General features: G+C 43.5%; 1 protein-coding gene across 6 annotated transcripts in view; it reads right to left on the bottom strand.

Moving 5' to 3' along the window:
- Positions 1-25,913, bottom strand: part of CELSR1 (cadherin EGF LAG seven-pass G-type receptor 1) — a 173,232-nt gene that overhangs the window by 32,855 nt on the left and 114,464 nt on the right. For all 6 annotated transcript variants that reach the window (XM_055808888.1, XM_055808883.1, XM_055808886.1 and 3 more), the window contains exons 6-19: positions 19,658-19,815; positions 18,358-18,521; positions 16,798-16,923; positions 11,706-11,872; positions 11,128-11,313; positions 10,683-10,796; positions 10,179-10,353; positions 9,299-9,440; positions 7,912-8,032; positions 6,476-6,659; positions 5,556-5,657; positions 4,553-4,647; positions 4,039-4,248; positions 1,137-1,320 (exon numbers count right to left, since the gene is read on the bottom strand). In XM_055808888.1, the coding sequence (XP_055664863.1) occupies positions 1,137-1,320; positions 4,039-4,248; positions 4,553-4,647; positions 5,556-5,657; positions 6,476-6,659; positions 7,912-8,032; positions 9,299-9,440; positions 10,179-10,353; positions 10,683-10,796; positions 11,128-11,313; positions 11,706-11,872; positions 16,798-16,923; positions 18,358-18,521; positions 19,658-19,815 (2,128 nt within the window). The remainder of the gene's footprint in view (positions 1-1,136; positions 1,321-4,038; positions 4,249-4,552; positions 4,648-5,555; positions 5,658-6,475; positions 6,660-7,911; positions 8,033-9,298; positions 9,441-10,178; positions 10,354-10,682; positions 10,797-11,127; positions 11,314-11,705; positions 11,873-16,797; positions 16,924-18,357; positions 18,522-19,657; positions 19,816-25,913) is intronic.

A 25,913-nucleotide genomic window follows, 5' to 3' on the forward strand; every position in this document is an offset into this window, starting at 1 on the left:
TTTGCTTTTTATGCCCCTGTGAATGTGGACGTGAAGCACTCTCGGGACGAGGTTTGTATACAAACGTAAATTCACTCCTTATACCCACGGGTGCAGTTGAGAAAATAAGACAGGCTTTTGGGCACGTAAGCCCTCCTTCACGTCTGAAATAAAAGCAGCAGCTTGAAAAGCTAAATACAAGTTCAGGCTGATAATTTAGACCACCTCTGAAGGCAGCAATACTGCTTGGGAGGGACCTCTGATGGTCACCCAACTCAGTCGCACCTCCTGCTCAGAGCAGGACTATCACCAGCACCCGATCAGCTCTGCCTGCTGGTACCTGGGGAGAAAGCGAAATAGAGAGGGCAGGGGAGAAAACGGGGAAGAAGGCTGACCAGGTTGTGGTTGTTGCGCTTCACTTGCACGTGTACTACAGGGACACCTGTGAAGTACATCACGGTCCTGCAAGTGCGGAGGCTGCTATTTGCTTGTCAGAGGAGGCCTTTACTGTGACAGACGGGGAAAGTGTCTTGGTACATCTGATGTTTCCCTCTCGTTTTAGACCCATTCTGGATATGTTGGACCCTAAGGATTTTGCTCTGATGATGGGGTTTGCAAGGCTGGGAGGTTGTTTGAAGGCTTGGATGGGTGATTCTGAGAAAATAGCTCTCAGCACAAGAATTTTTATAGATGATTTTCTGCATAGGTTCCAGGCTACAAAGCCACGTGCAAGTCAGAAGTGCACGATCAACAGTAGGGTATTTTTTATACTGCAGTAACTCTTCAGGTGGTGGTGGTGTAATTCTTTCAAAACCATGATCTGCTATGTAGGTAGTCTCAAAAGGCATTATCTTTACTTACAAACTTTGTCCTTCCTGCCAGCTGTACGCTACTGTGGCTGCAACAAAATGCCACACAGAGCAGTGGCACAGCTCAGAGGGAAAACAGATCAGACACCTACCTCCCAGGAGGCCACCATGGCAACTGAGAGATACGGATCAAGGCTCAACTGACTTGAAATGAAGGCACCGATTAGATTAGAAAATCCAAGTATGTTGTTTCTCAGTGGGCACTACTAAAACAAATACCTAGCACCCCTGTTCAGCACATTTTGAAAGCACCAATACAAAATGGCAGTTTTCAACACAGATACTCACTCATGTTAGTGGCAACAATGACAAAGGGTCTCATGTAGGTTTTTTTCATGTTCTGGGCCACATTGTTGAAATATTCCTCATAGTGCCTGAGCAGGTGAGCGGTGCCACCCTCTGTTCGCTGAATTTGCTCCCAGTGCTCCTTGTTGCTGGGGTCCAGTAGAGCACTACCCACTTTGATAATATTCTGAGAAACAAAGTACAAGCCCAAATTATGAAGCAAACAAAGCGTTGGGTTTCAAGTGAGGTATAGTGAAAATGATTGGCATTACTGCCTCAGGTGAGTGTATAATGAAATATTTTAATGCAGGCATGTTCTACTGCAGCCGTATGAAAATATGCACACCAGTTACTCACCCTGAGGTTTTTTGTTACATAAAGCAAATCCCTCCAAACTTTTTATGAGCAAAGTAAGCCAAAATTGGAGTCTGTAAGAGAACTGCCTACTTTCTTTCCCCTTTATGACAGGAAACCTAGCAAGAAAATGCAGAAGGAAAACCTAATCATGTTTTCTTTGTCTTGGAGAGATGAGAGACAAGAAAAGCAGAGCCCTTGGTATGTACACTGAAGAACTCCTCCAGAGAAATCAAAGTAATGTGATATGTTAAAAATCAAAAGAAAGCCATAGATAGTAATACCACTTTCTCTTTTACCTTGATTTTATTTTTTACTTCGTTGATTCCTGGATAACTAGGGCAACTTACACGGTGAAAAATGACAAGGCTGAATATTAACTTGCACATACAAACTTGAAAATACGTAAGAAAACTTAAATCATGTTGTTCTCCCCGCATTTTTATGTTGCTTACAAATGCTGTTAAAAAGGAAGTTCTACCTCTCGACCTGCCCCTTCTGCCCCATCTTACAAGAATATGCAAAGGGACCCTCAGGGTGAGTCGAAGATGACCCCAATAGAGAGTGTTCAATGGCTTAAATGGGAACAGTGCTATGAAGTTTTTAATCTTGGTGTACATCTGAACTAACTACATTGTTGTGTCAAAACCTAATTCCTAACCAAGGTAAAATCTGCATTAATGATGATTGGAATTAATCACCTCAAGCTCTAAAATAGCCAAGGTAAATACTTAGGCTTCATTTAGAAGCACATGTGGAAGATGCTATATTCTCTAAGTATTTTCTGAGGCTGCAAGTGTGTATCTGAGATAAGAGGCTGCCAGCATGACTACCTTTATATTGGGTGAGAAGCAAGCACTACATGGTTCCCCAGGAATGCAGGACACATGCTGTACTTGGTACCAGACCTCCTCAGTGTTGGTGAATGTTATTTATGTTTTTTTATTATCTGTTTTTCAGGCTTTACCTGAGACTATAAAAAGAAAAATACTTCCTTCTTCCCTTGTGCTCCCTCACCCCCGGATGTTACCTCCTTTTTTCTCATAAGCTTTACTGATAAGTTTTCAAAGCCCTGACCTATTCAAAAACATTTAGGGAGTTCTAAAAAAAAAAATCGTCTGTATGAGTTTCAGTGCCAAGTGCAGAGAATAATAAATGAAAGCAGAGGTTTCCAAACCATTTTTTCCTTATTGTTCTTGTTTCTACTTAAAGAAAACATGCTAAAAATGAAGTTCCTTCTCAAGATCTTAAATGGGGAAATTCATTCACTCCACAGCCTGCAGGAGTTTGAAGTTTCAAGTGAGACACAGTTTGTCAGCAGTCTCTCCTTAGGAAAGGAAAAACTGAATGTCTTAAAATCTGGTCTATTTAAAATGTTAAATGTTTCAAAAGTTCTCTGCTGCTTTCTGTTGACTGAAAAGCACAAGACACTTAGGAATTTTCTCATCCAAATTTCCTCCTGCTCCCACCTCCCCAGGTACATCCTCTCCTGGTGGAGCTTGGCCTTGCACAGGGTCTTCAGGTTTACCCCAAAGTCTGCCTGACCTGGCTGGTCCTCTTGGAGTACTGTGAGCAGTGAACTGGGTGTAGCACACCTTCAAAGGGAGCCAGACCACCTTTGGCCAGCACAGAGGCCAGTCTTGGCCCAAGGAGGGTCGGTCCAGCATCCCTAATGCTGGTGCCTGAGCCCTGGGCTCTGCTAGCAGAGGTACAGAAGGATGTTTTAGCTTAGACTCTGTGCTGTGTCATGGTCTGGATCTTGGAAATAGTATTGGCAAGCATGGACAGCAGTACCCTGCAGCACACATGGCAATGAGGAGAACTCTATGAGCTCATGGCTCATTCAACCTTCATATTTTCAGACACAGAAAACTCTCAACTTTCTCCACATCTCACATTCTTCCACCACAACACGTTTCCCACAGACAAGGAGGGTGCTACAGTTTGTTCTCTAGACCCGGTCAGGTTTTTGGTAATAACTAGGTCTTTCATGGATGCTCTGACTAGCAGAAGCCCTCTGGCACACATTTTCATATGTGCCTGCATCACTTATATCAATATGGTATGGAATGGCTTTCAATGCACCAACTCTTTAATAAAGATGACTCAAGTGTCTCCAAACTGAATTATAAGAAACCTTCAGTCAGTAACTGGCTCACGAGTTAGTTCACTGCACATTTAAATGAAAATGATCACATTAGGCAGGTTTTCCAACAAAACCGAGTATGGTACACAAAGCTGTTTTATCTGGGAAAAACACATCGGCTTGGTTGGTTTTTTCATTTGGGGAATTTTGCTTTTGGCTGTTCTTATGATGATATTTATAACAGCACTTTCTATGATATTTGTATTACACACACTTATGTGTGCATACACACATGCGTAACCAATTTCCATTCTAAATTGAGAAGACTGACTCATTAGTGAAACAGATAAAGGAATTACATGATATTTGGTCCACCATGGTCAAAGAAAAATTTAATTATCCATTCCCATAAAACTTTAAAGGGGAACTGTAAAGGCTCAGCATAGTATATAGTATCTCTCTTACCTCATTGAATTCCACATCCCTTGTAGCTGCCAAATCAAACCCTTGCTGCTGACTCTCATATTGAAGGACCCGGATCATCATCTGGTAAGCTGTCCTCACATCATTGCCATACAAGCTGTGTGTGTATTTGGTGGCATTCTGCAGCGCTCTCACAATCCGTATGGTTTTGTCTCCATCCAACTTGGTCTCATTGTGGTGCAACTTCTCATTCTGAGTCAGAGACAAGGAGGAAGAAAAAACCCGATGATATATCTTTATTTTTTTCATTCTACTTAGAAAGACAACCATCATTTAGGGATTTCTGGCACAAAGGAGTTGTTCAATCAAAATGGTGTTTGTCTTGAGAAAGAACAGGACAACTCAATGGAAAATGTAACAGAGCCAGAAATGCACAAGGGTCCTGATGGGAAATGAGGAGGTTCAAGGACTCAGTCAAAAAATGGAGTGCAGGGATATCAAACTGAACTGATGATAATTTACAAAATAAAGGCAAACTCGAGAAAACAGAGCTTACCATGATTTTTAGATCCACAAAAGTGCTGGTGGTGCAGTTGAAAAGCTCAGGAGGCAGCCAGCCCTTCTCAATGTTACAATGGCGAACTGCATTTCCTGAAGGAAACAAAGTATTAATGGTAAATAATGTTCTGAATTATGCTGGGTAAATCTTCATAGATTTCAAATATCCTAGACTTTCAGATTGCCTACATTTTCAAGTTTCTTAGAGCTACGCACATATTTCACTTTCCAAACTGCGGATCCCTGTCTGAGAAATGTTGAAGACTACTAATCTTCGTGAATCATTTTCCTCAGGCATTAGAGTAGCCTCACAGCAGAGTTGCTAGGCCAGAAATGAGACAGAGGTTTCATTTCCCATAGAACAGCCTTTGAAAAAGACTCTGTGAACTCTGTTTTCAAAAATCTGATAAATGTTTTCAGGGACATGCATGAAAGCAGGTTATCATTTGCTTGCTGTACAAAACAATACATTTTTCAGCCATCTGACTTACGGGTTAGAGAAAAGGTGTTGGGTGAAAAACACGAGTTCTGTTGTAATGCTTAGCTTTATTAGCCTGCAACACTAGTAAAACAATCATCATGTTAATGATCTTCCTCATTTTATCTTTGCTCAGAGGAGCTGTACCGCTAAAGAACAAGTACAAGTCATTAGAAACTAAGTGTTACATGTACAAGAATTGCCTGATTAAACAGAAAACAGAAAACTGGGCTGTGCTTTTTTGACAATACAGATACAGAATTTCTGTTCTTTATATGTGTTTATCTGGTGCACTTTTGTATTTATTTATTGCTACTCCTCCAAATATATTTTAACAGTTCTTTAGTTTCACCTAGCTAAACTGTTCTGCTGCGATATGCATGAGCTATACTGTAATCTCTGGACCCAAAGAATTAATGCAATTCCCTATGTACACAATCTTTTGCTCTTTCCCACCCCACCCCCCCCCCCCTTCAAACAGGCAGGTAGATAAAGTAGTTAATGTTTTACCCAGGAAACTTACCCACTGATCCCTTAGGGCATGGCACAGCGGCTGGCTGGCCAAACTTGGTCTGTGGCCACCAAATACCAGCCTCAAAAGCTTTGGGACAGCCATTATAAATTACTGAAAGCAGAAAAAGAAATTATGCAATTTTTACGACAAGATAAAAATCACAACAAGGAGATATTGCAACCTGCTTAAAGGACTTTCCTGTAATTCCCAAGCCCTGTCAGGATACCTGTCCTCTGCAGTGCATTCCAAGCTGTAACCCATCAGCTGCTCCTTATCCAGCAGTGTGGGCAGACAGGCACAGGCAGAGGAAAGCTCATGATGATTATGGGGCTCCGGGTTTTGGCTCTGCTTATCTCCGCCTGCTCCTTTATTGTGGTAAAACATTTCTCCGTCATTTCACCCACACACTGTGGTGAGGTGGCTGCTGCAGCAGCTTTGCGCTGATCACAGAAGGAAGGCGGGTGGGTAGGAGGAAAGGCCGGGTGGGCAAGACGAGGCCGAGGGCACTGGGTGCAAGGCACAGCCTCTGTGGGCAGAAGTTGTGGGGGATCTCGCCAACCTCTTCAGCACAGCAATACTATGCCGCACTGGCACCTGAACTCAGGTTTCAAGTAAAATTGGGATTATTGTTTTGCTGTCCCCCCTCCAAGCTTGCTAATCTCCATTTGATGACAATTAAAGAAATATCAGCTTTCTTTCTTCTTCCCTGGCCCCCTCGCGTCACACTAGCACAGACTTAGGAGGAGGGGTGCATATTTAGGCTGATACAGCTCCCATTGCTCCTGCTAGAGCCACCCACTGGGCTGACATGTGCCCCAGGATGCAGCTGCATGCCCACTGCTGTGCAGCCCCCATCTGCCCACTGCTATCAGCTCTGATCCTGCAACTACAGCCCGGTTGATCAGCAGCACTTGCTGGACAGGAGGTACCTTCACAGCCCTTCGTGGTAACTTCAGCAAACGGGTTGTCGCAGCGGTTGCACTGCCGCCCTATGACGCCAGGTTTGCAAGGACACTGTCCTGTCTCCATGTCACAGGCGCGTGTGTGGGAGCCGGATGGGAAGCAGTCACAGGGGTAGCAGGTGTCACTGCTCTGGGGCCTGTAGTAATTTGCCTAGAAAATAAAACCGATGAGACACGAGGTACTTGATTTATATTCCAAGTTGCTTGCGTTTCTGAAATGATGCTCTAGCAGCACGTGCATCATAAAAGGGCTAATTTTGCAAAGCGCGGGATAATAACGATACTAACAGAAAATGTAATAGCTATGGGAAGTGTGCTGTGTTAGCCCAGGCAACGCAGAGAGGCAGAGCTGAGTGCTGGGGGCACGGCTGGGCTGCCCTGTGCCACAGAGACCTGAGGTTTGGACCACCATTTACGGTGGGAGCAGAGGGCCCATGTTACTCCTCAAGTACTTGCTGTCAGTGCCCAGCAAACGCATTCTTGGAGGGTCTGCAGTTTCTCTGCTTTGCAATTCCACTCTTGTATGGCATGAACAAGCCAGTAAGGAAACTTCTTGCACCATCCATTTGTGTTTCACGTACAGGGTGGAGAGGAACCAATGATCATGTATTCAAATCGCATCTGTAAATGCTTTTGATCTGAGGCGTTACATGATTACACAAGAGCATGGTGCTGGCACCCCACTGACTCGATTTAATGCAACAGTTGCTGTGTGTCCTGCTGGGATTTCGGAAAGGAGCACAGGGCCAGATTCACTGCTGCCGGTCTGCACAGGCCCAGCTCCTCTGATGTCATTCAAGCCTGTTGTAAAACCTACTGTGAGAAGTTCTTTGTAAAACCTTCAGGAGGGAGGTGCCTCCCCTCCCATGTCCCCTGTCTGTCCCTGCCTGTCCACAGCAAATTCTTAAACTCAGCAGAGCCGGCACTGAGGAAAAAGCACTTAGCCTCTCATATTATTTATCTCTCTCCAGCTGCTAGGCCTTTTGCTGGCCTTTGCACAGGGGAGAGCTTCACCCAGCTGGCCCGAACTCTTTCATGGCTATTACTCACTTGTGATGCACAAAACACCACTGGTACTCCTCTGCACCCTGGTCTGATCTCCCCTGATAAACCAGGCTGCACTTCAGAGAGATCAGGGCCAGGCTTTTGTCCTCTAGTTTTGCTTTCCAAAGAAAAATAAGATAAGAGCTGCACAGTATGATTTTGTCAAGGGTGGTGCCAGCAAAACGTTTCAGGTAAAGATTAACTACACTGTGCATATATATATATATATATATATATGAATGATACAAAGCACAACTCTGTGTACTTTGTCTCAGATACTCACTTGTAGTAGTTATCAGTGGTATAGGTACTTTCTCAACTAAAGAAATTTTGACTTAAGAATGGTTTCTTTTGCTTACCTTGCAGTGGCATTCTCCATTGGTCTTATTGCAATCAGAATCAAAACCTTTACTAGTCTCACAATTACAAGGGCCACAGATGGGATTTCCCCACCAGCCTCTAGGGCAAGGCAGGTCGATCCTATAAAAGAAAATAAAATTAAAAGAAAGTATTTTAAAGCTTCCCCTTAAAAAGTGGGATGAAAGAGCTTTGGGCCAAATCTGCACTCAACTCCATAAGCTTATAGAGTGTAACGTATCTTACTGCAGCAGCCAGCAATCAATATGTATATAAATACATATATACATACTGTAATAAAAGAAAATAAAGAATATCAGTGCTATAAAACCCTAGAGGGAATTCTTCCCTAAATGTTTTCAAGACCAGCTCCTCTTTATAAGGAGTATACATCTGTACAAGCAAATAAAGTGCTTTTTCCTCTGGGAGAGGACGATGGGGCCCACACCGCCTAGTAGAAACAGTCGTGCCCCCACCAGCCCCTCATTTTAGGAAAGTTTGCTGTCTGTTCTAAAGACCACGCCAAATTTTGTTTATGGTAACTGCCAGGTTTGTACCTTTATGCTTTATAACACAAAAAACCACAATGCTGCACTTGACATGATGTCAGCAGATAATGACAAGGGGCAATGTCTCTGTGTTGCCAATCCAGAGGAATGAAAGATGAATCTGGCAACAGCACAGCCAACATTTGCAGGCCCACACAACAAAAGGTGGAGGAAGAAGCTTGCAGTTTTCAAAGGGAAGGAAACATCACATGAGCTATTCCTAAATGGGCAGACAAACGCACTTCATTTGCACATCATGAATGGCCCATATTACAGTAAACCAAAGCGCCGTCTCTGGGGTAAGACTGATTGCTGAATGCTTATCTGAGACCAGGCAGCCAGCGACGAGGGAATCGGCACGTTTCTCCTATACAGCAATGGGACATAGGCCTCCCAGACTGTCCAGAAGAGATGGCTTTTTGCCAGCCCAGGGTCTGGACCCAAACTGCAAAGCCATTTGATCTGGCTACAGGCCACCTAACTGGGGGCACTGTTGTGTGTATGGGCTGGGGCAGCTGAAGGAGAGACACAGAGCAAACTCAGGCCAAGCCCACTGCAAGGTACAGGTCAGCTGCAGTGCAGTGTAACACACACAATTGGTTGAGTCCCTGAACTGCTATTGAAGAAAAGCGGCCCCTGAGTATATGGAAGTTTGCCTGGTCTCTGGAAAGAGAGCTCAGGAGTGCCAAAGGGCAGGGAGCCTGCAAATACCATCCACTATGAACACTCAAATCATAGCAGGAAAGCTAACTGAAGCAGAAAAGGGAGTGGGAGGACTGCTGCCTTAGGAGAAGAGCTACCTGGAAGGACCAAGAAGCCAAGAACAGAAAAATTCTCTTACTTGCTCTCACAGTACTGTCCATAGTAGCTTTGTCCACATTCACAGGTGTAGCCATGGGATGAGCTAGGTTTGTGCACACATGTGGAGACATGCTCACATGGGTTCAAGTTACATACATCAACACAGTCTCTTCCAAAGTACCCTGGGGAGACAAGGTCGTAAAATTACAGCAACCATTGTAATTTATGATTTTCATGTCTCCAAAAGACCATCTATTTTAAGCTTATACACTAATAACACATCTTCAATAACCAGTAGATTCCCCCTGAGATACTGTCAGAAATAAGGTTCTCTTTTTCCCTCTCAGCAAAAAAGATTGTGGGCTGTTCTTTTCAACAGTCTGTTAACATGCTTGGGGCACCCTTGTGCCTTTAGTTCCCAGTTTTATATTCAGGGCATGTGTTAACAAATAGTTTTGTATTCTCTCCCTGCATGTATGGGAGGTGACTGTGCTGGGTGCTGACAGCATGTGCTGGCTACATGCACCAAAACAGAGAAAACATTCTAAGTATCTCAATTAGGATGCAGGGTGTGAGACTGAAATTCAACAGCAGAAAAGGCTGGGAAAGAAGAAGAAAAAAAGAAAAAGAGAACAGACAAAAAAAGAAAAGGGGAGGTGGCCGGAAAAACCCTTTGGACCAGAGACTGTCTTTCTGTTTGGTTGATGTGTTGCCTAAAACAAATGATCCTTAGTCCACAATTGCAGTTTCAAGGGTGCTACAGTAAGACTGAGAGACAATACTGATAGGAAAAGGAAGAATCAGAAGATGAGCACTTTGCAAGCAGGCTGCTGCCGCTGCCGCCACTGCTGCTCTTCTGATGAGAACATAAAGATGTGATCCAGCTCCTGGATGAGTGGATGGGACGATCACTGAGTTACCTGGGTCACAGACACAGGAATAGCTGTCCCAGTCGTCACTGCAGTAGCTGTGTTGGGGACATGGGTTGGAATCACAGGGGTTATCCACTTCGCAACCCTCCTTCACATTGATCTTGATAGCCTGCTTCATGTTGAGTGTAGCTGTATTTGTAGATGTCTCTCCCATTCTTACTCCCTGTTGACAAAAGAAAATTATTTTTAAATTAGAGTTTTCATTCAGAATACAGCACTATGTGTTTCACTACTTCTGTTAATCCATGAGTCTGCATTTTAAGGAAACATCACCTGATGAGCCAAATCAGATTTTTTTTTTTTAAATGTTGCTCCCCTGTGAGACCAGATTTGTACTTGGGAAAATGGGCTGACTTCAATATTTTGATTCTTAAGATATTTTGACGGAGGTAATGGAAATATCTGGGGATAGATGAAAAAGAAACCCCCACATTTTCACATGTGTATTTTCTTAAAAGTTCAAAGTTTGCTGCTAAACTTTTCATTTCATACCTGCATACAGCCATAAAATCCCTGCTGAACAGAGACTTGGTCTCCAGAGACACCTCCCACAATGATGCTTTTCATTTTCAGTCCAGGCAGTTGATTTCCAATCTGCACAGTGCTCTGTTGAGGAAAAGTCAGTAAGAAGCACCGTCATCCTCTGTGACACAGATAGCCTATTTTCGGTAGTGATGGAGTCAAGCAGTAGCTGACAGTAGATTACAGAAAAAAAATATCAAAGCAGTGAGGAGCTAGACATCTGAATGTAACATTTTTACAGACTTGTTCATAAGAAATCTCATTATTTGGCTTAAAAAATTAATATAACTTCATTAGGCACAAATCACCGCAGAACATGGTTCACAGCTTAAGTATTAGTCCACAACCTTTTATCCTATTTTCTCCTAAAAACATTTCTGTAGTGCCTAACGGCAAAGTTGTGAAGCTGCCTTACCTGGTACATCCCATAGTCCAAGGACATGACAGCGAGGTACTTGATGTCTTTACCATCTTTAGCACTCTTCAGTTCTATTAATAAATGATGCCATTCCCCATCACTGACTCGTGACTGGCTCATCTTCAAACTAGCAACCTGGCTCAGGCCACTGTACACCTCAAATTGCACATAGTTGTTCAGTATCTGTTGAAAAAAATAATTTCTGTTTTTTGCTACACATTTGTATTTGATGTGGAAGGGGGCAGCCGGCAAGACAATAATGTTGCAATAACTCCTTGCATAACTTTGGACATTCAGACACTAGCTTATCCTACCGACAAAAACCCCCAAAACAATCAAGAGACACATTTTTTGCATCTATATTAATGCGCACTACCTGTTTAAAAAAATAATCTTAAACCAATGAATCTGAATTTTACAATCATCTATATCTTTCTAAAAGGTTGAAGAAATCATTTGTATTTACTGATGTGCATTTAGCTAGGTGGATGAAGCTATGTAGTTCACGTGGCTGTATCCACTGATAGGGCAGAATTTCTCAATTCTTTTCTCACCAAAAGCAGTCACATTTTCACCTGAATGTTGATCTTGGATGCAGTCCCAGCATTGGCTTGCATTAACATGCCATTGACTTTCCGGGTTCTGAACATCAGCCCAATGTACCATGGCACAGAGATGGTAATGTCAAGGTCACTCCAAATGATAATGCTTTCACCACTGAAACGCTGAGGAGAAGGCATTCCTGTAAATCAAAAGACAGGACAGAAACAGTTGATACCCTTCAGGCCAAAGGTTAAGAGGAGAAATGACACTATGTTGCAGTGATGGCACAAGGTAGCTAGTCCCTCTTCCACTGAGCTATTTTTACATCTACATATATCTACTATGGAGTAAGAGCCAGTCTAGTGGAGCTACTATGAAGCAGCTGATAATACCGTAAATTCACAACCTACCCTTGTTGCGGGGTAGGCACTTTGTCTCAGTGTCTGCACTCAAAGGCAGAACCTCCACACTGCTATGGCGTTACACATGTGAAGGATCACAGAATCACAAAATGGTCAGGGTTGGAAGGGACATCTGGAGATCATCTAGTGCAATATCCTGCTAAAACAGGTTCTCCTACAGCAGGTTGCACAGAATTGCATCCAGGTGAGTTTTGCGTGTCTCCAGAGAATGAGTCTCCACAGCCTCTCTGGGAAGCCTGTTCCAGTGCTCTCTCACCCTCACAGTAAAGAAGATGTTCCTAGAAAGGTAAGCTCAGGATCTCTGCTGATACAGTTTTGCTGATGAGTGGGTGGACAGAACAGGAAGTATGAGGGCAAGAGTTGCTGCAGATGTTTTCAACATATCCTTGATTACCTGCTTTAATTAACAGATTAAACACACAGGAAAAGGCTGGGAGGCAACAGGAAATTATTTAATTATAAATACTGCAGGGCCAGACTATTCAGCTGTCTCAGCTACACAGCCTTTTCACAGGGAGAAAACTTGTGTGGAATTGCTTAAATCACCTGCCTTAAATATCTTGAGGTGACAGCTGAAGAGCTGCCCTCCTATCTAACCTTGCACAAACACAGCTCCTACAGGGAGACACTGATGACGGCCTTCAATGGAAAGCAATTTGCTGATGGAAAACAGAGGAATAGCCACCCTTTGGACTTTTAAAGTAGTTACCTCAAGTAACAGAAGCTACAGTACTACGGATTAGTTGATCCCACCGTTTAGAAGCACAGATTAAGCTGTGGGAGCTCTGTGCTATTTTGCAGCACCTCATACGGCACCTCTACCATGCATGGCACCTTGTAGTGGGATCTGCAAGCAGTCCCTGCCTGATGTCCTCATTCACAGGCATGTCGGTGAAGTTCACGGCAACTTTTGCAAGTGGAAGCAAGCCTTAGAGACTGGGTACAACCACCACAGCCTGGCACCCAGCCTTGTATCTTGTTGTGCTCGTGAACCCATGTGCATGTTCAGTTGAGATGACAGGGCTTAACAGTCTCCTTCCCCTTCTGCTCCACGCTACCATATCTGCTGACTCTTCTGGATTTTCTTGTAGTAGGAGCGATCATGTATATACAAATGCATGTGTGTTACTGTCAAATGACAAGTCCTTAGAAAAAGGTAGAGAGATGACATCATAGCAGAAGATGGAGCCAGGCTGATGTGAAGTTGCATTTTTTTGAGGAAAAAAATCCAAACCTCAAATTCTGATCTGTCTGCCTTGCTGGTGTCTATAAAGGGAAAGGCTGTGGTGGGGGGAGTGCAGGGGTTGGAGGAAAGTACAAGCCTTTCAGCTGCCTGTTTGTGAGAAATAAGATGTCAGTGACTAGTGGACTACCACTAGTGAAGCCAGAGGTGTAACTTGACTTACCCTTCTCTAAGGTGGGCTACCCAACCACTCCACCCCAGGGTAAGTGCAGGCAGACCCACAGGGCAATGCTTCTCCCTCCTGCTCCAGACTGTGATCTCCCCTTTGCAGTCATAGTCAGTCCTCCGCGAATGCTAGTGGGGGCATATGGTGGAACAACTGAAGCTTATCCTGCTCTCGAAACCCAGACAGAAATTTAAAATGCTTAGCCACCAGACATAAATGTGCCCAGCCCAGTGCTCAAGCTCTGGCTGTCTGGGCCAGGGCACGATTCATCAGCCTGCACTGCACCACATCAATGTAAAAGTAACCAGGACATTGGTGCTGAGCAGGATCATTTCCTCCTCCTGCTCCAGCTGTGCAAAAGTCAGCCCTTTCCTTCCTCCTCTACCCTGCTGACTATCACCATGACTTCAACTTCCAACATTTTGTTAGTGGTTTTCTAGACTGTTGCCGAGATTTTTAAGTCTGCCTGCCTCTGGAGAGCAGAGTCAGGATGCAAAATTTGTGGGCTTCCCACCTGCTGGAGGCTGGGAATGCTATTTGCAAGCATTTCAGCTCTGCTCCTGGGAGAACTGGACCGGCATGGCAATTACCCAGCTTTTTCCTTTTCTCACCAGTGGTGACTTTCTGTGCTTGCAAATACCATTCCCTTCCCACACCTCCTCCCAGCTCCCCTCCCTTCCCTAGGGCCAGGGTGCACCTTCCCCTGCTAGGATAATAGAAATCCCCATCCATCAGCCCCCTCTGACCTCCCTCCTCCCCCCCAGCCCTTCCCCATGCCGGGGACCAGGAGTCTCCATGGAAGGGCTGGTGGCCACATTCAATGTACCCAGATGGGACCTGACCACCCCTGCCACCACAGAGTTGAGCACACATGCTTCCAACCACAGCAGCTCCCTGTGACTGGTGATGCAGTGATGCAAACTAATTGTCTTCTCAGGGTTTGTCACTTTGAAGTGCTGTCTGTGTATCTACATGCGGTTTTAAGAGACTCATACATTTAAAAGGCCATCAGAAAGACATGAGGGGTATTCACTGTGGAGACAGAAGGCCTGGGGAAACACGCGGCCAACACTGGGATGTCACCTGCAGTTTGGCTGTAGGACATGTGACAGCTTACGTCCTACGAGGATGGTGAAGGCAAAACACTCCATCCTCACTAGTGCAGACTAGTTTCCAGAGTTTCTGAAGAGTGGGCAATTAGAAAAGCTGGATTTTCAACCTGTCAGAGTCTTTGCCTTCTGTGAGCCTGAAGCAGATCCAGCACTGCCAAAGGGATTCAAGAAATGCATCAGCCAATCACCCCTACAAAATAATGCAAATATTCTCACCAAGACCTTTTAAAATATAGCTGCCTAATAACAGCTAATGCTGTCAGGATCATACCTGTGCATGCAAATGAGCAACCTGACAACCAGGAATATTGTACATCACTGATGTCCTCCTGACTTTAACTTCAGGCACCTGAAATCTTTGGTCACATTTCAGAAAAATTCATTTCTTTCTTGGCTTGCAATTTTTCCTTAGGGACACTCTGCCCCACAAATACCATCAAAGCAGCGAACAGCCTGCTACACTCAAACTGTAAAAAACCTCCACATATTGAGGCATCAGCGGGAACACAGGGTTACTGAATGGCAAAGGGGACGTGCAGGAGTGTACAGCACTGGAGGCAGAGGAGACCACTGGGGCTAGGGGGAGACTGATGCTCTGATTGTCTTCATCTGTATTAACTGAACTTGAAATGGGTTTCCAAGTATGGATACAGGGCAGTTCTGAGGTGGTTTTCTAAATCCCAAACTTCACGTCTTGGTCTTGAGTTTGGGATATAAAAATGATGAATAAAACACACATTTGATTGAATGTTGAAATTCCATCTCAAAACTAAGACAGAGGGAAGGACAGCCTTTGCATGTGATAGCACTGCTCCCCATTTACCCCAGTATAGGCAACAGAGTTGGGCCCTGACACTCTCTTTCAGGAGGTATCAGTGTGGGTTTGTACCACAGAGACTCTAGCCTATCATGAAGAAAACACCAGAACCTCTCCATGACATGAGGCACATGAAAAAATTAGATCTTCATACAAACTTGGGGAGCTCAAAATATTTGAGGAGCTGCTGCCGAAAGCAGGTACATCACTGGAGGCAGTAATAGCAGCTCAGGGTTCTCTGTGAGGTGGAACATAAGAAGAAGCATCCATCATTCCTCTGTCTCTCACCCTGCAGACCCTTATTTCCAAGCCAGAAACGTGTCGTCTCCTCCCAAGCTGCTGCTTCTCAGGCAAAGGAAGTTGCTACCACCGAGATCTGGCCCAGGCTGAGGCATACTGCGCTGAAGCCATTTGCAAATCACTGCGGTGTGTGCACCTCAGCTGAGAGACCTGCTATTCCAGGGTCCACGCCCTGCTGCAAGTAATCAAGAACATCTGGTTTGAGGTAGATACATCAAAAGAACAACTTCCTTGATCACACTGCAAACTATTCTGGGCTAAGTGTCATGAGGGGATAACGGAAACGAAGACCTACCACACCTGCATCAGAGACCAGAATTTGGCCTCCTGCTTCTAGAAAAGCCATGCCTAGTTTAAACAGGTTTTCTTTTCTGGAAGCCTCCAGGAAGACTCCAAATGAGAAACCCCCCACTAGACGTGGAGGTGGCACCATACAGCAGGCAGCCTGGAGCTGCACTGACCCCACGGGACCCCTCCAAGCAGATGACTCCTTGCTTCCTCGGGAAGAAACTAACTGCAAGTTCTTCACGCCCTATAAAACACACCTGCTGCTCCTTTCTCACCCTTTATTAATAAGGTTTTACACATATACACACATTGTGTTCAATCAAAGAAAAATCCAATAAAACTGAAAGTGCTCGTATTCTGCCGAGACTGCCTTCTTGCCAAGAAAGTAGTGATTAAAACTGCACATTCATCCTGGTTTGAGTCAAAGCCCAATAAAGTCAGCGGGATTCTTTCCACTGATTTAAAGGGGCTTAGGATCAGGCATTTTTACTATACACAAATTACTACATACTGCCAAGTTCTGTGGAACTAGTTTGCTTATGTAAGTAAATCAATGAAAGCTGCTGTTACTCATGGCAGTATGCCAGCTATCACATTTACTGTATAGGTGATCTCCAAAATTATTTCAAATATATAATGGGTGACTTCTAGTCTTAATTGCAATCTTCTGTTACCTGTTCCTTAAGAACCACAGTTTGACATATGTGCTATGAGATGTTCACGCTGGGTAATGAAACATGCAACTGTCTGCGAATGAAGAGCTCTTTGCATCCTACCTTGCTCACAGTTTTTCCCTCCATAGCGTACGGGGCACTCGCAGATGTATGTGTTCCACTTGTTGACACATGTGCCTCCATTCTGGCACCAGTTGTTTTCACAATAGTTCCTCTGCGCTGCACAGCCTGAAATTCAGGAAGACGGTTATTTTGCACGGTTTTAACAAGAAAAAGGCTCTGAATGATTGTATCTGAGGTTTTATGTAAAAAGAAGACATGATCAGTATAGGGTTTTTTGTTGTTTTGGGTTTTTTTAGTATTCTTAAAGTCAGTGGAGCACAATGTGGATGGCAAAAGTTTACATGAGCTGAGCAAGTGTCAGATTCATAAAGACAAATCTATCAAAGGCTACCAGATACAGTCACTGAGTTGTAAATCTCTGGGGACTAAGCGAAAATTTTGGGCAAGTATCACTGCATGCTCTTCCCCTGGCATCCACCGCTAGAGACAGGCAGATCAACTGGTGTGTGACACAGCACCACTGTTTGCAACTTGCTGTCATCTAACCAAGACACTAACCAGGGAAAGCCAATGTGCAGTGTCACACAGTGGAATAACACTACTATACACCATTGTTTTAAACTCTATGGAAACACATTGCCAAATGATGAAAAAAACCATCTATCCTAAAGAAAACACTTCATGGCCTCCTGATGTATGTTACCATAAGATAAAAGCTTGTGTTTAAGTAATATTAGAGACATAACTGTTAAAAAAGGGCTCCAAGGCAAAACAGCAATTTGAAGGGTATGCTATGAGTCCTTTCTTAATCCGTGATGAGTGCAACATACCTAAGAACTGCAATTTAGCTCTCACACAGACTGTCAGCAGCATGGAAGGAAGAGACTTGCCATTCTTGCATGTAAGAGACAGTTTTATGATGATGAGAACATTTTCTACATCAGAACTAATCCTGATCGGGGATCCGAGGACTGGAAACCAAATCAGAACCTCCAACAGGCTGCTTTACGAAGCAGGTTTCAGATTTGGAGGATTGCAGAATTTGATTTACAGAATTGCAAACATTATTTGTGGAAAAATCATTAAAAACATTGCCTTTTTCATGAATTAATCCCACCAGCTTTCAGAGCAAAGTGGCATTTAAAAGGTAGTTTAAAAAACCCCACAAACCAAACCAGGAAAAGTTCATTTAGAACTAAATTCCTGGGTGAAACTCATAGCAATGCAGAAGGTCTAAACATGCCCGGTCCTTTTCTGTGTGCCGGTTAATCCTGTAAGTGTGCACTGTGCCATGGACTATTGTGTGCATCCCTGGCATGGGCATGGGCTGCACCTTGCTCAAACAAACAAGGTCTGGATGCAGCCATGCCGGTGACAGCGATGGTGGCAGCATGGTGCCCAGCAGCACTTTGATCCCCTGCCATGTGGCCTGGGGCAAATGCTTTGTGTTCTGCAGTGCCAAGGGGGGGACGGGGGGGGGACGGGGACGGGGGACAACAGGGCCTGTTTCAGACCCCTCTGTCCCCTGCCCCTTCGTGGGGTTCCTCCCAGTGCCAGTCCCTTTGACATCGTAAGCCCTGTTACACACATCACTCATACCTGGCAGAGTGCCATTATTGGCGATGAAACTAGCCATGTCGATGGGCTTGCTGTCGATAGAGAGGTTCCTCATGCAGCCAATAAACTGTCTGTTGTGCACCGGGAAATCTTCAGGCAAGTTTGGGACACCGCCAAGGAGCAGAGGGCCAGTTAGGTCCAAAGATCTGAAGAAATAAAGAAATGCTCATCATTTCTTGCATATAGTTTGTTTTGTTTTGTTCGTTAACTCACTGCTTCCATGTGCACATTTGAGCTGTTTAGTCTACCCGTGTTGCCAAGCACTTCCCTCTGCTAATTCCAGAGCTTGTAATCAAAGGACCTTCCAGAAACACCGTAACTTTTAACTTCGGAGCTGTCATACACATACAGAATCCAATGACCTGTCCCTAACAGTGGCCAGTATGAAGAAGGAAATGAAAATTATGGAAAAAACTGCAGCTGCAGGACACTTCTTTCAGACTCTAGTCACCCAGGGCCTGTCTAATGCTCCTCAGCATAAGGTTGAGATGCTGTATATTTTGATATAATGTTTTAAATATTATACAGTGCCAACCCTTTTAAAATCCTCTGAAGATCTTAGTCTTAATGACATTTAGTGGATGGAGGTTCCGCTGAATGATTCCACTCTGTGAAAGGTATATCATCTGGTCAGTTTGAATTTGCCCTAATTTTTGTGGTGCTCCCTTCTCTTGGGTTTTTAAGAGCAGCATGTGTTTTTGTCAATGGTCTTTCTGCTATCACTCATTATTTTATATCCCTGCTTGCTGTTCCTGGCTGTCCATCTCCTCTTTAAACTCAAAAGTGCTAATCTTTCTTGGTCTTTCCTCACAGGAATTTTTTTTTTCATACTGAATGATTTTCAATGGCCTTTTCTCCTGTATTTTATTTCTATTTCCTTTTAAGACAAGACTTTTAACTTAAATGATGGAAGTAATAAGCTCTTCAGTCATCCCCTTCACTAATAAAGTCTAACATTTTATTTGCCCTTCTCTCTACATTTTCATACTAAGTAGATGCTTTCTGGGGGCTATCCACACTGACCTCCAAGTCTTTTCTTTTTCCATTTTACAAGCAATTTGGGCACACGTCTGCATTACACAGAATTTGTGCATTCCACTCAGTGTACTGACACTTGCAGTAGCCTCTAACAAATTCCATCTACCAAACTAAGCCTTGTAACGTCTTCTTGTTAAATAGACCTGCTTTTCCAACTTGATTTGCTTAGCAGTTAATCACATACTGTTGACTCTCCCCTGGAAAAAGGGAGTGAGTGGAAAACAGAAATATAGGGAATCCTTACTTCTTTGAGCCAGTCTGAGTCCCCTGGGCAGCGCAGGTGTAGTTTCCAATGAGGCTCCCGAAGCGCACAGCCACTGCTGTGTCACAGTCGTCCACAGTCACCACGGCCACCTTCTCTCCAGAAGGCCCGTGGGGAATTCCTAATCGCCCAATGTTGGGCTTCAAGAAATAAATGGCACATGTCATACAGTGCTACATACACATGGGATTTAAATGCTGGTTCAGCCAGCTCAACAACATACTTTCTACCCCTCAAAGGGGACTAAAATAGGATACATAAACAAAATAGCAGAAGTTAAGTTGACCTATGATATCTAGGTGAGAAAAAACCCCAGTGGATGACTTCAGAGAGTCCACACGTGCCCAGTATGTTACACAGCATGGTCAGAAGTAGATTTGGTCTTTTCTACTGCTGAACCACTTTGGCCTAAATCACTTCAAAGAGGCATTTTCTTACTTCTGCAGAGCAAACTAATAAATTCCGCTCATTTTGCAACTCTTCACCTACAGTGAATGAAGTCACTTGAATTTTAACATTGTTTGTGCCCAAAGACAGAAAACCATAAAATGATGTCATATCACAAATCAGGCTAAAGGCTTAAATCAAATTTTCTCTGATGGGGGTACTCCGCCAGGGCCACCAGAAACTGAGTGCAGGTTCCTATAAAGGCCATAGTGAAAGGTTGTCTGATGAGCAGGAGGGAGCTTAGGTGAAGACTGCGTATTCCAACTACGAGATGGAGGGCATGGAAAACCACCGCCCATTGCTGAGCCAACTGAGAAACCACCAGTTGCTAGTCACAGCAGAATAGAGACCAGGATCTGATCAAACATGCAGTACAACTGAAAGCCAAGAGTTATTTTTATAGGTGCTGATCAACAACAGTTTTAAGTATACGAAAGCAGAAGCTGACTGGGCATCACACTACAGTTTGCTGTACGCTCACTTTAAAAGATATATTGCTCAACTGTGTACTGAATTCCCTTATTTGTACAACAAACAAGGAAGCAGTAGGGGATAAATGCCTATTCTTTCTGTTTCACTTGCACACACATAAATTTGTTAAATTTATTACTAAAGGTAATTATCCCAACGTATAAAAAACATTTTTAAAAGATGTTTCCTGGTGTCAGTTCCAATTGGAAAGTATTTTCCATTTCTGCTACCAAGAACTAATGTGATCACATAGTTTGGCAGTTAACAGTATAAGGTTTTGACCTCTCTTGAGGGATATTAAGGCAGATATTTTTTTTTCCAGTACTCCCTGGACTTTGCCACTACGTAGCCTGGAAAGACAGGAAACATACATATTTCCAGTGCTGAAAATGCTATTGCATGCAATGACAGCAATATTAGTGAGCAGCTTTTCAAAGTAAATGAAAAAATACATAGAAAATTAACCAACCAACAAGCAGACCTTCCCTTCCAAAATTAAAATGTTTACATTCTGGGTGCTACTTCTATTCATTTGGAGGCATGGCTCGATTAACATTTATGTTCTTGTGCTCAACTGAAATAACCTATTGTTTCTTACATGGGAGCCTTGACAAAGGCGGGGTATTTATTCTCACAGCAGGGGGGATCTGCCCAATGTTAATCAAGTTTGCAATCTGATGAAACTCAGCAGCTTGCAGCTGCTCCTTCACAGTCAGCTAGCTGCAGCAGCAAAGTGATTTTTTTTCAACTTTTATTTAACATAGAAACTGCAAAGTGTTTCTCTAGATGTTGATTTTCATTGCAGTGCAGTTCTCTGGCACCTCTTTGGCTCTGATGACCACACAGAACCATAAGCCGAGGAGGAAGAAACAGAATATTCTGGCGAATGAAAAGAGACCTATTGGCAGTTCAAATCATACTTAGTTCAAATACATAGTGATTTTCTGACCATGTTAAAAGGCCCATTTGACAGAACAGGCTTTTCCCAAAATGGAAGAATATGTTGCTGGGAAAGGAAAGAGATTTTCTGAGTGATTTAATGTGACCTGGACTCTTTTTTCTTTTATATGTGGCAAGTACTACACTACTCATCTTCTCAGCACCTAGCATGGAGAATGCTTTATAACACAAATAATGTGAATTTAATAAAAGACTGGAACAGAGGGAGCCCAAGTTAGGATTTCCTTCAGAATTTAATAATGAAACTGATTTTATTAATTTAATATGTTGATTAATACTAAATATAGTTCACTGCTGATGCAAAGGATATTTAGAGCATCATGAATTATAAAAAAAGAATCACTTTGAATAGCTGAGTACTAGAAAGAGAATTAATCACACAACATGAAACTTGGGATCTAATGACAAGAATTCCTGTTGCAGGCCCAGAGACCATCAGCTACGCATGATGAAAAAGGAGAAACACGCCCACACACCCTATTAACTGACTATAAAACAATTATGAACCATGGTGTTACTGAAAGGTAAAAAAAGCAATACGACAGTGGGCTGTTGTGAAGATGGGCATGAGGGAAATTTTATGACACTGAACAGGCTAGAATATTGTGGGCAATTTTGATTTAATTTATGAAAAATAACTTCCAAGTAGAACAGATGCACAGAATCACAGCCAGGGCAATGGAAAGCCTACCTTATCAAACAGACAAAGCAGGCTTGGCCTATTTAGCCTAGCAAAGTATAAGCTGGGGAAGGGGTTTGGAAATGAGAAGATGCTGTCACTGCAACAGACACACTATAAGAACATGGAGTATAAGATGCCCATGAGTAACGTAGTCTGGAAATCACCAGGTGATGCTCAGCCATAGCAGGGATCACCTTTGGGAAAGCAGCACGGGCAAAAGTTACAAAAAGAACTTAATTTGTCTGTGATTATAGAAGCTGGTGTTAGCAGAGGACTGGCCTACATTTGGAAGAAGATAAATAACAGTAACTAGTACTTGGAAAATACACAAGAAAGCAAATGGCCAACACTAAATGATATCACATACATTTACATTTACAGCATGTTCTTTGCTTCAATGGAATCCTCAATAGCGTAAGACTTACCCCTAACAGCAGGAACAGCTAACACTAACCAGCATTAACTCACACTATTATTTTCTGGAAGTATGTTCAAGGAGTGAAAAGCCAGACTTTCATCTGGGTACTCAGCAGTCCTTTCTGCCTGTCAGACTCATCTCTTGAAACACCATGCTACCTGAAAGGCAAGTTTCATTAGCTGTGCCAATTCTGCACTCATTAATAAATGTGCAATGTGGTGTACACGAATTTACCAGCATGACCACCCATTAATGCTAATGCAAGTCACGTAACTGAGTTCCTGTTCACGGGGCTGAAAATTTACCTTGTGCTGCCTAACTCTAAAGGCTGCCTTTTTACTTAAGTGCTTGTCCAGAAAGGGATTTGGATTCAAATTTCAAAGACCACATGCTGTAAAAGTGAGTAACAAGAAGAGATACCTAACAGCACCAGAGAGAGAACTTGGTCTCTCTTAAACTATGAAAGATGTGGATTCCTCCTGGACTCAAAAAAAAAAAAAAAATAAAAGGGGGGGGTGGGGAGCGGAAAAGCAGTCCTGAGTGTCGCAGTGTATTATCACCACCACACAGTGAGTGATTCTTCAAACATTCTGTGCACTCTGTATTAAAGTACATGTGTTTGTTGTACTGACCCTTATGTTTTCTCATTATAATGGCAGAGTCACTTGGAGAAGTGAAAGAACCATCCCTGACTCAGGATCCACACATGAGAGCAGAACCACCTGCCTTCCTCGCTAACTGTAAAACAAGATGAACCACGTCTAGGTTCCTCAAATAATGGCAATTGGTTCCTAAAATTGTACAGAATGTCATTAAACTGAACTTTGCCTCACTGGGCTTTCATGATGGAGATTAGTGGTTCTGATCTATGGGTGGCCATTTTCAAGTCTCATGTCTAGCCCTGTAACCCATGACATTCTCCCTTGCCCAGACACAGTCACAGGCAGACTGCGATTGTAGGAATGAGCCTCCCAAGGCTGTCTTTTGAAAACTGCAGATCCCTTTCTGACCATTGCAGAGTTAACAGTGTGACTCAGCTACTGTCCTCAGTAGTGACCTGCAGGAGTGACCTTCTCAAACTGCAAAGGTTCTAGTAACTCCCTTTGGCCACCTGCAGTGACTTTCTCAGGCTGCAGGGAGAGAACGCCACCGTGAGGGTGTTTTACTAGCAATGCCAAATCTGATTTTCGTGAAACACAAGTCCGGAGCAAGGAACAGAAAGAAATACATGTAGATTATCCCAGGTGTATGTAAAACCCTGAGAAGCTTAATCTGTGAACGTGTTTTAAAAATGGAGACCAGACAGAGGACAGAAGGTCATCAACACACATCTGTTTGTGAATCTACTGCACAAATGTACTTCCATTCCACTTAAAAACATCAGACGTGGATATTCGCATGTATCTCAGTTTCATTTGGTTCCTCTATTATTTTAAAGTAAATATTTAAACTGCGAGAGCCCACACAGTTACTTATTAAAGACACAGATGGTGTAACGATGCAGTGTGAACAGAAGAGACACATGGATTAGCAGACAATGGAAGCCTTGTTTTAAATACTTAACCGTTACATTTTTACATTATAGATACTATTGTTTTCAAAAGCCACGATGCAAAATTGTTAGAGAGGTTTAAGGAAATATTCCAATATTCTGTAGACTTATTTTGCAATAAATCAGACTAGATGCTGTACATGTAACAGGAATACTACAAAGTGCAAATGTTTATTTAGTCAACCAGCAGCAGCGGTGACACTCAAGATTCCTGGACTCACCCTTTTACTAGTTAATCTGCAAGATAATAAGCCTTTTTGAAAGGCCCCACAAACATCTCCTCCACCAGAAACACCTTTTTCCAACTTCCATTCTTAGATAAAAAATTGTCACTTGACTGTTTGCACAGATGGAAAGGGAGAGTGGTTCTGACTGGTCAGGGGAGAGTGTTCCAACATGATGGATATTCCCTGAACTCAAACTGAAAGCTGTGCTCTCCAGCCGGAACCCCAGCCACGAGGGCTTCCGCCTGCTTTAGCCACCCCATTGAGTCTTTTGAAGGAGCTGAGGAGACGGTTCAGCAGCAGACTCTAAATATGGCCAAGACTTTGAGAACACAAACTGGGAACCCTTGCAGATGAGACACAACCTACCTCGCTACGTTTGGCACGAGGAGACCTGTTTTCTCAGGGGACAGATACAACACTGCAGATCATAAACGCTGCATTTGCTCAGATCACTGTACACATTTAAAAATGCATCTATTGTAGAAAGTTGATCTTTTAGCAAAATGCTTTGTATGGCATAGCTTAATATGCAGAGCTTGGCTTGTCTGTCTTTTTAATAAGTGCAAATGTGTAAAAAGCCATCCTGAAGTCAGTGCCAGCCTTTCAGTGCTTCCAAGAGTTTGCTTACTGGACAATAAGTTACCCTTCTGTTTTTGTTAATCAGTAGCTAATGATTTACTGACTGTTTGGAGCGGTTAAAGGTTAAAAAGAATCTGTTTCCTAGTTATTTTTAATACAAAAAAAAGCACTCCCCTGTATTGTTAAAGCACTGGTTCAGCCCCCACCGCCCCCAAAAGCGCTGGGTGGAAAACGCCTCATGTTCATATTCATATTCATACCCTTTGGGGCTCTAAGGCTTCCAGCTACAGCAATAATGGAAAAAAAAAAAATGGAGCAACTGGCATTGGCTCCCACTGGAGGCTGCTGCTGGGGCTCTGGCCGCCGCCTGGGTCCCCCCTCACCAGTTCCCTGCTGCTCATTAGGCAGCCTGCCAGCCACCCCGGCTCCTTCATTAACCCGCCGGCCTCTGCTCTGCTATCTGACGCCGTGAGGGGAGAAGCCCCCCCGCCACCCGATTCCCAGGCGATGCTGTGCTGCTTCAGTGGTCAAAAAGCTCATTAAGGGCCCGCGGTGGCGACAATCTCCCTGGGCAAGCGGCCGGAGCCCGCCCCCCTGCAAGGAAAATAAATAAATAAACAGGAAAAAACAAACGAGGAAAGCACGATACTTGCAATCCCAGGGGGAGAGACTAGGAAATGCCAGAGAAGCTTAGTGCCCTGGCATGGACTTGCAGATCATTCTGATCAACTGGGAAACTCCAAATTAGACCAGATTAGAGAAACCATTAACGTTAATCTCTGCTTTTTAAGGTTTCCCCCAACAGTTTTCCAGAGCACCTTTAAAATAAGGCGGTGTGAAGAACTGAGAATCTTTTATACATCCTGATTAGTCACCAGGGAAAAGCAGGACAAATCATTTCA

This window comes from Falco peregrinus, chromosome 6 (assembly GCF_023634155.1).
Source record: "Falco peregrinus isolate bFalPer1 chromosome 6, bFalPer1.pri, whole genome shotgun sequence".
Lineage (NCBI taxonomy): Eukaryota > Metazoa > Chordata > Aves > Falconiformes > Falconidae > Falco > Falco peregrinus.